This window comes from Diadema setosum, chromosome 19 (assembly GCF_964275005.1).
Source record: "Diadema setosum chromosome 19, eeDiaSeto1, whole genome shotgun sequence".
Lineage (NCBI taxonomy): Eukaryota > Metazoa > Echinodermata > Echinoidea > Diadematoida > Diadematidae > Diadema > Diadema setosum.
This window is the reverse complement of record NC_092703.1, coordinates 8,385,955-8,400,977: the sequence shown is the minus strand read 5'-3', so window position 1 is coordinate 8,400,977 and position 15,023 is coordinate 8,385,955. Positions and strand designations below refer to the sequence as shown.

Sequence of the window (15,023 nt, the reverse complement as noted above, 5' to 3'; positions counted from 1 at the left end):
ACAACAGCCTTTAGTGTCTGTAGCATAATATTGCAAACAATCTGCATGCAGCCCCAAGTCCTCAATCAAGTCACATGCATGATGCTAAACATCTGTCATTTTAAACTAGACTCCCGTATACTGTAAAAGTGGATATTTTCATGCTACTAACTTTTCGTGCTCCGCCGGGTAAGAAGAGTTTCGCGTGTTTTTAATTCCGCAAAATCAAGACATCAAGTACAGGAACATATGGCAAGCAAAAATACTTGTGTGCTTTTATTTTCGCACTAGTCTTTGGTTGCGCGAAATGCGCGAAAATTTCAACACCGCGAAAATGTCCACTTGTACAGTATATGCATATGCAGCCAAATGCTGCAACAAATTTTACTACATCCCCGTATGTTCCAAGGGTGACCATAAGTCTGTTTTCAGTTAACAGCCTAAAGAAAGGTTACAGTCTAAATGGAGTTTAGTTTTTCTTCGTTTCTCTTGAGAGCTAGCAATACCTAATAGGCACATGTACATGTATAGTGATTGGTGTGTTACTGTGTGTGTGTGTGTGTGTGTGTGTGTGTGGTGCTGGTGCAAAAGTTTGCACACAGCTTGCATTAATGGGTCTATTTGTACCAGTGATGCAGCGAACTGGCCATACACTATTCGTTTACAGTTAGTGTGTTTTAAATGCAAACCCCTGCTCTCTATCTACTATTAGCACCCCATAATTTCTTCATAATTTAAACACAAATCTTAAAGGCTTTCTGTAGGAAACTATGGGAAATAGATCAGGTTAATCTGGAAAATGCCTACTCTAACATCTGTTAAATATAACATACATCAGGAACTGTTGGAGAGAAGAGAACTTGAACTTGAACTTTAAAAGAACTTGAACTTGAACTGTTTTTCAGCTTGGAAGTCTAAAACCAGAGAGCACTGTATTACCTGCTGCCTCTGTCGATAGCCTTGGATAGCCCCCCCGTCTGGCGCGACAGGTGGAAGCTCAGATCCAGCTGGTGGAGATGCGTAAAGACATTCTTGGCGACACGGCGGATAGAGTTCTGGGCCACTTTGGCAAAGACGGCGTTCCGCGCTTCGTTGAAGAATGACGCTCCCGCCCTTGCAGCCCCGTCTGGATAGTAAAAGCGTTGAAAACGACTCGACGATAAAAATCAAGAATCGCGCCTTTGAAACTAGTAACCTCCACTTCGCTTCTCTCCAAATCATTCCCCCCCCCCCCACCTCTTTCAAATTTTTCTATCAACTGCAAAGTCTGAAAAGTCCCCTGAACAATTGCATGCTGACTTTTGCAAGTGTGAAAAGGTAATAGGAATCAAAAACTTTGGAATCAGTGACATTTTGATCAGTTATTCAATTTGTCAAGTTTTCTGCACCCACTGAGCTCCGTCCCCCCACCCCCCCCCCCCAAAAAAAAAAACCCCACCAACATCCAAACTTCCTTGCCATTTCTGAGGTCATAATCAGTAAAGCTGGTTGAGCATCATACTGCCTAATGTTACGCATGTTACCTTGAGTACTGCACAAAGACGATTATATAGCATGGTAGATTTTATAGAACTGCAAATAAAGATAGTGTGATAGTATGGAAAGAAAAGGTGTGATAAAGGTGTCTGAAACCTGTCTCGTTATTTTGAGCGGGTGCACCTGGTTATGGCAAGGTGCATATCATCAGGTAATGTTGTGCTTTTAAGTTACATTTATCATTAAGATGACTTTACATTTGATGTCATCACGTCGAGCAAGAAAGATTTTTGAGGGTGGAGGTAAGTGGTGGGTGCAGAAGAACAAATTCATTTATTTTGAATAATTCCAAAAATTTGATACATATTTCAATCAAACAATTCTTGACTTCTGAAGACCTATGAACTTCAATAGAGGTCACGGCCACAGGACTTGCACTGGATGTCTGGGAACCTGAAAGATTTCAATGCCTAGATGATCCTGTTTGAACTTCAGAAATGACAAAATTCAGACAAAAATCAAAGTTTGTCGGGTTGAGGTGGTTAAAGCAGAGTTATTTTCCTTGGAAAAATAAGACAAAACCACACCAAACACTCACAAATCAAACACTCGTAACAGAAGTGAGTGCTCTTTCAGCATGGTATTAAAAAACAACACTAAAGATAGAAAGATATCCCACTCAGCTGGAGCATTCATCACACATTAACGATATACAGAGATACGCATAAAACATATGTATTTCTACATAGCTGCTGCTTTAATCTTGCATTTCACGTGACCAGAAACTAGCACTGAAATAAAAGCATGTGAATATTTTTGCTTGCTATACGTTCCAGTAGTTGATGCCTTGATCCCGTGGAATTAAAAAACAAGCGAAACTCTTCTTACCCGGCCGAGCACAATATATCAGTCGCGCGAAAAATAGCCACTTTTACAGTACCACTCTGCAGTATAACTTACAAGCAAGCAACAGTGTGGTAGCAACAGTTGTCCCCGTCCCAACCGCTGCAACAGTCTCCGATGCAGTTTGGTATTCGGTGAGGTAATCGACAGCATACTTGAAGAGGAACGGCACATACACGTTGGATACCTGACACCACGACACAAGAGCAAATTATATTCTCAATTTATACCCATCTACCTGTAAACAGCGATCATGGAAGTCACAAGTCTGCAGTCTCAAACAGTATGCCAAGAAAGAAAAGAAAAATACATTTCATAGTACATATCTACAATTATTGCAATATGTTGGGACTTGATCTTCATCTCGTGTAATGGGCATCATGGTAAAAATTACAGAAAAGTGCAAAAAGAAATGACTAAATGAACATATACACAGAAGGGGGATAACAACACAAAACACAACATTATTTTTTGCAATGTATGCACACTAAGTTAGGAACATACCACTGTATACGCCAAATATTTCGGGAGGTTTTTATTTTCGCAAATTTCGCGAGTCAAGTGCTATTCGCAAAATTAAAGACACACGAAAATAACAAGTCTGATCCCGATATGAATGTGACGCATACTTAAACATTACTCCATTCAGTACAGTACTCCACGATCGTGAATTTAACTACTCGCGAAATCATCGGGAAGTCCCGCTACGTGAAAATTTAGACTCGCTAAATATATGGCGTATACAGTATAATATATGTGCACCAATACTTCAAAGGATTGAAGAATGATGACCAGTACTTACCTTGGCTGCTACCAACAGTGACAGTGCCACTACCACCCTGGCCTTTATGGCATATTCTCCCTTCGGCCACACATAGCCCATCATTGCCTTCATGATGTCCCAGCCCCCGACCTGGTCGGTGACGTCCACGTTGGCCGGAATGCCCCCGCCATGGGCGTGAAAGTCGCGCTGGGGCTGTGTCGGGAGCAGCGGCACATCTGTCGACGCACCCTGGAACTGTAACAACGCAAGACGTAAACTCAATGATAATATATATCCTACACAGGCTTAATCGTACATCCTTCTGATTTCACTACAAATTGCACACAACAGATATCAGCTATTTAAATGACTTATGACATTTTTTCTATGTGTCTATGGTTAAAGCAGAAGTTCTCTTCAAAAGCTGGCAATCATGCTGGTTTCACATTGAATAAAAAAAGAGAGACAAAAACAACTACAGAGGACACAAACAACACAGCAGCATTGCATTTTACCCTTTAACGGATCATGACATCATAGGCAACAATCCAACGGCACTTTGAAACATTTAAAGTCAGCTTTTCTATTCCTGTGGCATATCATCTCAAGCATTCCTTCAAGGACATAATTTGTAAACAATACAGACAAAGGAGAAAGCGCTGCATCACTTATGGTTTGAACTTCAAGGACAAGTTCACCCAAATGCATGTTTGAATCGAGTGAATGGAGCAATATTAGTAGAACTCATCAGTGAAAGTTTGAGGAAACTCAGACAAATGATGCGTTTAAAAAGTTATGAACTATACAGCTTCAGTGCCGTCATCGCTGGATGAGAAGACTACAACAGTTTGTAACTTCACTGTAGAATAACGGTATAACCAACCCCCCCCCCCCCCACACACACACACACCCTAAAAAAAATCAGCATATTGTCATATTTCTTACAAAGCGAGCTGAAGGAATGGTAACTTTTCATAAAAAAATGAAAGGTTGTGGAACGCTCTTTTCTTTAATTGTGACAAATACACTCAGTAAAAATCAAAATAAAAGAAAGTAAACACTTGTTCCAATACATATTTTTTTCATAGAAGATTTTGATAAAAATAATTGTGTCATATACGACATCAAAGATTATTTAATTGGCTATCAACCTAGTAGGTTAGAAGAGAAATTTCACACATGAGTAAATACATTGCTTTTGTCCTTCAAGACACATAAGTAAAAATTGTAAAAATTGGCATTTTGTCATTCACTTGCAATGCCCTTCAAGATACGTAGCAATGATAACAAAATACCAATTTAACACAAGGAGAGACACGTGTTAGCAAAAATAAGTTTTCATCCCCTTGTATCTCTTTATCTTCAAACAAAATCAAGGTAGGAAACAAATGGGGGAAAAAGAGTTATCTGTCAAATATAACTTCAGATGACACAGGGAACAAGCTGTAAAGGTGATAGAATGGACATAATTTCTTTATTTCATTCTTTTGATTTAGGAATTTATCTCTTTATGTGCCATGGTGTAAGCTCCCTGTGTGCCACATTATTCTGAGACATGCTTTGGGCAAACATTCTGTTCCTCAAATCTATGTAACTTCTGTAGATTTGTGTTGCCCTGGGCATTACATGAGCAAAGTTGTATTTAACAAGCCAAGCTTTACTTTGATGTAAACTGAAAGTAAAATTTTTGTTGTTGTTTTTTCAAATGACTAGAAGCTAAATTATTGTAGAGGCAAGACTTTTGTGCACAAAACAGCCACAAAAGGTTAGACTGCTTGATAGTCAATCACAACATGTAATACCTAGCTACATGTGACAGGAATGGAATAATGAGAAATGCTTTCACTCCACTTTGGCATTTGGTAAATTATTGTCTTTTTTTATCATTGTTATATAGAAGAGCACATACGCATGAATGATAACTTGTCCATATTGTAATCTTTACTTTTGTGCTTTGAGAGAGAAAGATAAATGTGTTCACTCATGCAGAAAGTTTGCCTTTATACTGACCTACTAGGTTGATAGGCAATTACATTTATTTACTTTTAACATAGTATAACATTGATATTTAGCCAAATTTTCTACGAGAAATGCGAACTTGAAAAAGGGTTGCTACTTTCTTTTTCTTTTTGGCATCACAAAAGTGAAGTACTCTTCTCTGTCTCCAAAAAAGGTGACAAAATCAGTCTCTTTAATTTGGCCGTGAATTGGCCGCGACTAAGGAGATGTCGGACAGACGTCTCTGAGACCAACTAAAGACTGGAATATATAGTTTCTGAATTATCACACATGTTTGATTCTCTTGCAATTTCTCAGAGAGAAGGATACTGTAGAACAAGATATCTTCGTGGCATGAAATTTTCGCAAACTGGAGCCGACAGGCTTTTTTGCAGCATGAAATTTTTGCAAGTTGCCTCTAACATTCAACATGTTTAGTGTAGACAAGAACTTTCGCGTGCATTTTAATTTTGCAAATCTTGGCTCTCGTGAAATTCGCGAAATTAAACTGCACGCGAACATTCCTTGTTTTACAGTAGTCTCCATGCTGATGAAACGCCTATTTTACAATAAAGCAAAAAAGACATTCAATGAGGACGAGTCCAGAGTATACTCGGGCAGGTGCCTATGGGAAATGTATGTTGCAGCAAAATCAGTCCGTCCTCAATGGGTTAACTACATTTTCATTAGGGTACATCATAAAAAACAAACAAACAAACAAACAAAAACCAGAATATTCTATTACAATGGTATATTTCATCTCCATCTTTTGAACATATTGATTTTGTTTGAAGTAGATTGTCGTGATTTGTGAGCTCTAAAACTGTACATGTATTGAATATATGCTGCCGAGGCAAGCAGGTACGCTTGAAAAGCAATGAATTATATCGAAGGCACACGTATAACTGTGTCAATTGTTCAAGTAATCAAAGGAGGAAACACATGATGAATGTCACAGCTGGAGTGAATTAAAATGGTCTGGAAGATTCGTGTGTGTGTGTGCGTGTGTGCAAGGAGCTTCAAACACACGAAGCTCCTGTGTATGTGTGTGTGTGTGTGTGTGTGTGTGTGTGCGTGCGTGTGTGTGTGTGTGTGTGTGTGTGTGTGTTGACTGGGATTTAACAGGGTGCAGAATGAAGAAAAAATAATTAACAATATCATGATGCATATTTCCAACAGGTATTGCGTGATTTGGTTTATCTAGGTACAAACCACACCACGAGACATCATTGGTGGTCAACACATGTTTGGATTGCAGGGACAACACAAGAAAATTTACAAATTGTAATCATGTGATACACACAAATCACCACACACAATTTTATACCCAGTGCACACTGCATGCCTGTCATTTAGGTGGCCTGTCACCAGCTAGTGCATGCTCATATGCAATTGCGCAATTTCTGGGTCTATAAATCATTACTACAATGCATGCACAATGTACATCAACATTGTCTCTCCAATATCCGGCCAAATCACTTATCCTAGAGGGCAGCTATTTCGCATGGTCAGAGAGGATGTAAAGCGCTGAAACAATGAACAATGCATTGACCTCATGCCCCCCCCCCCCCAACACATGAGGCTGCCATAACCCCCTTCGAACAGTTATCAGTCTTTAAAAATCAAACAGCTACTGTCAGCACTGTGAATAAAAGTACACTTGTAAGGCAAGATAAGATTTGTGGGAACTGCAGTGGAAACCACCTCCTATTCTCCAGCAGTCAAAAAAAAAAAAATTGCAGTCGCCACTGGCAGGAAATGCAATTGCTGGGTTAAAAAGTGTCGTCAAGTGAAGCCATTCCCCACGGACACGGGCATGGTTGAACCCATAGCAACAAATCCAGAGGAGACATACAGTGTAGCCATGCCATAGGCCATCTCAACGTGATGTGCATGCTAATAGAGTCCTACAATCGAAAATCCATACAATCCAAAGCTGAGTTACCACACATAGAAACACTATTACTATTCATGCCAAAAATGCCAACATGGGCATTATCTGTTTTATAGAATGGGAGACATTTTTTTTTTTTCTCCTGAAATCCATTTTTCTTTTCTTTTAGAATGTAACCTGATAGCAAATTTACTGGATGAATTTCCTTTTGGCTTGCTAGAGATGTAAAGCATACATCCAGTATTTCCATCCATTCGTGGTAATACTGAATGCATTCAAATTGGCTAGCAAAAGGCATTTAAGTGCACCAATTGTTTGCTTTATATGCGCAAACTCTTCATTCAAGTGCAAGGTGACATGTTTACCATGGCCATTGTCAGTGAGGCAACGTGTGGCCAGTAAAGATAAATACACAGCTGTCAACCAATGACAATGCAGGATTTGCTCAACTTGCTCTTTAATACCACCTGCAAAACCCCCCAAAAAAGTTGATTTACCTGTATGGAAGTTCTGGCATCATAGTATCTCGAACAATTTGATGCAATCGTTGATTTTCCAGATGAATATCCGTACACCACATCTTTACGCGAAGGAGCACAGCCGGATGTACACACGCCACTCATTGCGAGTCCTCCATACACCTTCGAGATGAGCGGAAAGCTAAACTAAACAGCATGTGAACACTCCATGTCATTCAACCTGTCACAGAACCCACAGATTGGGTGAACAGCATCGCTATTATCACGGGAAGCAAATGGTCACATGCAGACTTGACAGGCTCCAAAAAGGACCTGAACTCACAGACTAGGTGATACCACCTTAAAGCACACACTGTTACTACTGTGAGATCACACACAATTGAGCTCTTAGGTACAAAGGTTCAAAAAGATTTAATAAACTAGATAGCACGCACAAGCATTGTGCAAGGTGCAAAGATTTTTAGCAGACTGGATTCCAAGCACAGGTATTGGTCAATACACTTTTATGAGGAGATTGTCCTTCTCGTGACCTCCAAAAGCAAATTTGGACTGCTGCTGTTGCAGACGCAAGCCATCTGGATTGGCCATGAGCCAGTTAAATGTTCTAGTATGGAATGGATCAGATTCTATGGAGTAGATCAGATCCTACAAAACTGTTAAAGGTCATCATCAATATCGCCGATGACATCATTGTGTCTCGAGCAGTCTCTCGATGACAACCTCCACAACCTGATGGAAATCGCTGCCGGGAAATAGTGTCAAAATCAACAGCAGCAGACGTACGATGAAAGCAGAAGCGGAAAGCACTCTTATCTGCATGCTCTGTGATGAACAGAGGATGTAGCCACATCCTGCAAAGGTGGTGCCATAGTGTATATGGCGCCACCACATGAGAGAACGCTGCCGCAACAGTTTCTCGTCATGGTCATTCATCCCCACGATGTGTGACTGCGTAACAGCTGATTTGTGCGAGCTTCTTCATCAAGAGAACAGCTTCGCGCGGAGTACGTGAGAGTCACTAGCTTGCATATCGATGACATATGTGGAAAAAATCTGTAAATCTGCGACCCTATGATATTCTGATCTGAGAAATGAAAAAGCAAGCGAGGTCGACGCATTTTTATGCAGGCGCAGAGCAATGTTACTCAAGGAATTATATCGCGCTTGCATCAAAAGCAGCCAGTGAAGCAGAAACAAGCTGCGCTAATATTGAAAGGGAAGTGTTGGCTGTTGTGTTCATGCGTGAGCGTTTTCATACATCTGCCTATGGCAAGCAATTAAAGGTAGAATCTGATCACAAGCAAAAAGCTGCAGATGATATGCAATTCACAGCTGTCCTATGTTGCCTCCAACGGAAGTTATTATGCCTTCAGCTTTACAAGTTTGGAGACGCATCATACAGCATGTGCTCCTGCAACAATTGCTGCGGTCTTATTTTCTCAAATGACCAAGAGTTAGGGTGCGATAGGGTTTTAGGTTTAGTTTGATGTGAAAATCAGGATACAGGCGAGGGATACCGGTATGTTTGTGGGTAGAATTTATTTCTGGCTTAGCGTGCAGATATTTCATGGGAGCAGAAAGTTTGCTGCAGGAGCAACAGTGTCATGGAGCCTATACAACTATGTGTGACTATTGTCCTGGCACACAAATCGCCAGGTATGATGCAAGAGATTGTCAAAGAGCCGAGTGTACCAGAAAAAGCTATCAGTGACAACGGCCCACAATTCACCTCATCGACACACGGAGCATTCCCAGAGAAATGGGGCTTCACAAACATGATGTGATCTCCCCATTTTCCCCAGTATGACTGCTTTGTTCAGCAGTCAATCCAAATTTGTCAAGCATACAATGAAGCAAGCAAAGGCCAATGGTCAAAATGTGAACATGGCCATCTTGTCCACGTCTGAGGACAACCATTGTCGATAGTAAAATTCAATCTCCTGCTGAACTCTTGCGCCAACGAAAGGTTTGAAGCAATTTCCCCATTAAAATAAACGCAATGTCACACAAAAAGAACAAACCTACAGCATCTTCAGGAACAGCAGTGCCAGCAAAAAGCCAACTTTGACTGTACAGCCCATGATCTAAGGCAACTTGTCCTTGGCAAACTTGTTCACATTCAGGACTCGCACACAGGCTTGAGCCTCGTTCATTCATCCTGATTATGCCAAACTGTCACAAACTCTGCCGCAACTGCGTATATTTACATTTGTGACACTGAGCCTACCAGTGAGCAGGCTATAGTTGTAACTACTCATTATCAAAGTCTCGCAGGATAAAATAATGCCTCTGGCACCACTTTGTGGTGGAGGCATAAAAAAAGGTAAAGTTGACCATTGCACACCCAGTGTGTGCATGTGTGTTCATTGTTGTTGAATATTTCAGACCTGATCTGATTTTTTTTCAGTGCATTTCATGGTCTCCACGGCCTCCAAAAGTTTGGAAACCATTCTAAATAGTCTTTTGACAGTCTTTCATGAAAACTGTCCTACAGTGGTCTTTCAGCAGTGTTTTAGCAGCCTTGAAATGAGCATTCAAGGGTTTGACTGGTCTTGAACTTTGCTTTCAACAGTCTCTCAAGGCCGGCAACTGCATTTTTTGGAGAAGATTACAGAAAAGATTATGGAGAGATCACCGAGGGACCATCTAAAGACTAGTGATGATGTCTCTCAGAGATCTTGATTGATCTTGTGAAGGTGTCAGGAAGTATGCCAGATGGTCGTAGTGGTCTCTCAGTGAATGTTCATAAAGGTTCCTCAGAGATCTCTGAGGAATCTGTTGGAAAATTACTTAAATTGGTCTTTTAATACTCATTTGTTTGTTTGTTTGTTTGTTTGTTTTTTCTTTAAGTAATAGAGGGCCATTCCACATAGACAATATTCTTGTCTGGTCTTGGAGACTAATCATGAGAGATCTTACAAATTTGGGGTCTCTTGGTGGTTTGTCAAGGGTCTGCATTATCTAGAATGGGGGCCTTTATTTGTTTGCAACATCAACAAAAGTCATGCACGTGCACATGGACACACACACACACAATTTCCCTCTGTTTTGTATCTGAAGACGTCCTTTAGAGGGCACACAGTGTTGTGGTTTGACTTTTTTTTTATGTCAATGTGCTTTGGCTAGATTTACAGATTTTGTAAACCTTGTTGCTCTTGAAAACATGGTTGAATGCTTCCATGCTCACAAACACAGAATTTCCTTGAATGTGTTTGTACATGATGCATCTGAGGAACAGCCTGTCCAAGGTGTGCCCAAGTTTTGTGTGCACAGAGACCTTATGAGCAAACAAACTTATCTCAAGATAAAAACAACGGGATACAATTTCAGGTCAAGTCTATACATGACCTCCTGGGCATGCAAAATGACAGTCGATACTGCAGAAGAAGAAGGTCCAATTCTACCTTTTTTCTTCTTTTTTTTTTTTTTTTTGATCCCACCGATGTTCAAAACACAAGATCAAGGGTACCAGTGGGTAACAGCCCTGATTAAAAGCACTTTCAGTTTGATGTCGAAATGTCTGGAATATATGCTCTTAGTTGTTACCGTAACTTTGCAAATACTGGACAATGAGACATGCATTCAGCAGCTAAATCAATGTCAAAAATGCAACACTTCAAGTTTTTTTGTAGAAAGAATCATTTAATCATAATGGCTACAGGCCTACATGAATCTCGGAGGATCAAGTTGTTTGGTACACTTAAGATTATATCATTTAAGTTTGGACAATGTTTTCTTCTGCCTTCAATTGTGATTTAAGTAAAAACATTAGAATGAAAAAAATATATTCTTCCGACACTCTACTGTACTTTCATCTTCTTTCTTCTTGTCTTTCTCTTCCTCTTGTTTCTTTTCGAGCTCTTTTCCTCTCAAGTTCCTGTTGCTCCAGTTAAATTGAACGCATAAAACTTCCTTTTGATTGTAAAGGCAGGTCAAGGTTAGTCTCAAAGTTACAGTACAAGTGTAACAAAAACAAATGTATGGTATACTTCAAAAGTCTGATTCAATCATTGTTGGCTTCTTGATAAACGTTTGTTACTCTGCAAAGAAACTGGGATGAATTGGTTGGTATATAGTAAAAAGTCACCATGGCATGTTTTGTTTATGCTGCATACACAACTCAACGAATGAGAAAAGTAAAATCTGAAATTTATGGCACTGATCCAGCAATGAGAATTCTTGCCAAAAGCAGTCTCAATTGAAGAATATATGCTATTAGCAACAACACAGCACAGCTGAATGGACCAAGAGTGTATCGGCCTTTCATGCAGAATTTGAAACGAAGGAGGAGACAAGTGATGATGAGGTGCTACTCATGGCCTTCTCAGCGTGTCATTTTCTTGCCCTGCAAGAAATACCAAATGGAAAAGTGGTTTCACTACCTGACTACAAAAGTCAGAGAATCTATTGGACTTTACAAACATAGGGATTTCAGCACTTGTGAGTGTGACCATTCAATTTGGGAGACTTTCATTTTGACTGGAGAATCCATCAAAAAGCTATGGTCATACCATACAGTAGAGAGTGTGACGGAAGTAGGAACATTTGGCATCCTTGCCGATAATGCTGCAGCTATTCAATAGCAGTGATTGAGCGGATGATTTTATTCATTAGTTATCGTGAGCCCGAGATCAACTAAAGTTCAGGGCCCTGTTATATCAAATTATATAATCGATTTTAGATTTCCCACAGACTGCAAACTGCCATAGACTTCTGATAGAAATCAACTTTATAATCAATTCTAACTCTTCATAAAACAAGGCCCAGGTTGATTTTCTCTCAGCTGTCAATGTTTTTAAAAGATTGGTAAGCATAGGGTGCAATGCAGTGACTGTGTCAGGTGTTGCTACAAGAGCTGGAGTGAAAGGTTGGTGAACTGAAAACTTCCTGAGAAAAGTAACCAACAGAACATCTGTTACGACAGGCAAAAGATGTTGACTGAGGTCTAGGGCAATTACCCCCCAGGTGGGCAATTACTCTAGACCCTTCCCTTGACCCTAACCTTAATCCTAAATCCTAAACCTAACCTTAAACCTAATCTTTACTCTAACCCTTATAACTATTCCAGTATGGGGGGGGGGGGGGGGAATTGCCCTGATAGGGTTGACTGACTGCTCTGCTCAAACAGGTGAACCTTGCACCCATCCACGACATGTGCCCAGGGAGGTGTTAGAGAAGAAGAAGAAACAATTATCTCTCCTTTGTACCCATGCTCCATGCCACCAAGAAGTTATGTATTCTATCACAGGGGTTAATTAATTGCTTTGAAAAACGGCAGCACTTGTGCATCATTCTTAAAATACAACATACTGAGCCAGCAGCAATTTGCTGTCCCTTACCATTTTCGGCAGCAATTCTTCAGTGTGCAATATAGGACACGCTAAGAAAATCAGTAAAAATTCTACTTCTTTAACTGTAAAATGCTACTAAACACAGGGAAACATGCATTTATTAGCCAATTACTTAATTCAAAAGTTTGAACATTGAAGTGCTAAATCTGGCCAACAATATTATGGGCAAATGTGTACAAGATGTTTATATGTTAACTTTTTTTATGAGATCTACTCCTTTTTCAGTCCGGGGTATTCTAAAATAACATGGAGATTTGAGAAAAAACTTTAAAAGTTCTTCTGCACAAGATTACCATTAAGTTTCATACAGGATTTCAATATTTCCTCTGAAATACAGCTTAGACTTATTAAAATCGAGAACCCCTTCTTTGGTTTCCATTTCCAAACTCTATGGAAGAGCAGCTTGGAGCATGGAACATCAAAGCTAATGAAAAGCTAAGCATTCAATTGTCATACTATAGATCCTACGAATAAATCTGCACAAATTGCGAAGAGATTCCATTCCTTCTCTAAACACCTCCCTGATTTGCCATAGACTTGTATTGGTTTGTGTAAAGTCAACTGTGGATACTCTAACAAGCTACTGTATACGCCAAATAATTTGCGAGGTTTTTATTCTCGCAAATATCGCTAGTCAGGTGCTGTTTGCGAAATTAAAGACACGCAAAAATAATGACTCTGATCCTGATATGAACGTTGCACACACGTATACATTTCTCCATCCAGTACAGTACTCCACAATCGCGAATTTAACCACTTGCAAAATCGTCGGGAAGTCCCGATTCGCGAAAATTTAGACTCGCTAATGGTGTATCACAGCATCTCACAGCTGCTGAAACTGTCTTGAGATAGCTATGGCAATTTTCAAAAATTCCCCCAAAATGACACCAAAATGCACGCAGACTCAGTGCCAGAAAGAACAAGAGGGTCATTCTGAAAAAAGCACTGAAATCATAAAAGAACATGTGACTGTCACTAGATTGTGCAGTGGATTGAATGAACAGGTACTTGGACTTTATTCCCCTCCTGCTGACCCTTAAAAAGGGAAATGAAACTGAAAGATTATGTTGTCACTAGGCTTCTCCTAAAAAAGGAAGTGCCTAGCCCTCAAGTTTTTTTCTTTTTCTTTTTCTTTTTTTCAGGGGGGGGGGGGGCTACGTACTTTTTCCATGAGATAATTCCACTTCTTCTATCCCAACTTAGAAATTTCAGTATAGCACAGTGAATTATATACCAGATTTGCAAGCAATTTGAGCACTAAAATCTGCCTTGAACACAGTTGCTTTATCAAACTGGACTGATGACAGTGGACAATTAACCCCCTCCCCCACCCCCCCCCCCAAAAAAAAATCCATAAAGAAAGGAAGGTGTGTAATGACAATCCTTCTGAATTACAAACTTTAATATGTATATCACTTTCGGATTAACAAACCTTGAATATCAATGAACCTCATTTAATTTCTGGACTAGTTTAAGTCTTGAAAAGACAGACTTTATAGTATCTTTGGAATTTACCAATCCTGATATCAGTTTCGAATTGGCAAACCTTTGTAGTAATGAACTGCAAATCGCAGAATTGGGGATAGGTGCTGTATAATACTGCTTGAAATAGAGTTGACAGCTATTGCAGTATTATGTGCCACAGTCACACCTTGTAGCACAGTCTGCTTGTAGTTTGTTGCATATTGCTCAAACTCGGACCACACATATGCAGTCACATCCAATAGTGTAAAAGTGGATATTTTTGTGTGAGTAATTTTTCGCACTCGGCTGGGTAAGCAGAGTTTCACACATTTTTAACTCCGCGGAATCAAGACATCAAGTAATGGAACATATGGCAAGCAAAAATATTTGTGTGCTTTTATTTTCGCACTAGTTTCTGGTTGTGCCAAATGCACAAAATTTCCTCACTGCGTACTCTGTACGCAGGAGTACGCAGACAAGAGCAAAGGTCTGCACTAGTCGCTCTCTAGTTTGAAATTATTGTATGCAAGCACAAGGGTAAATTGGTTATGAGTGGATAAGAGTGGAAACCAGTAAATGCAAGCAACAGTGAGCAACATCAAGTGAAAGCGAGTGGCTTAGCACAGGCATGTATACACAATCATGACAAAATTAAGAGCCTACTACGAGAGCAAGTATTTGGGGAATTGAGGATTTTCACTTGACTTTTGACCCTT

At 39.9% G+C, this 15,023-nt stretch overlaps 1 protein-coding gene across 1 annotated transcript in view; it reads right to left on the bottom strand.

The window, feature by feature from the left end:
* Positions 1–15,023, bottom strand: part of LOC140242975 (iron-sulfur clusters transporter ABCB7, mitochondrial-like) — a 36,644-nt gene that overhangs the window by 13,328 nt on the left and 8,293 nt on the right. The window contains exons 4-6 of the mRNA XM_072322716.1: positions 3,161–3,376; positions 2,416–2,545; positions 919–1,105 (exon numbers count right to left, since the gene is read on the bottom strand). Of these exons, the coding sequence (XP_072178817.1) occupies positions 919–1,105; positions 2,416–2,545; positions 3,161–3,376 (533 nt within the window). The remainder of the gene's footprint in view (positions 1–918; positions 1,106–2,415; positions 2,546–3,160; positions 3,377–15,023) is intronic.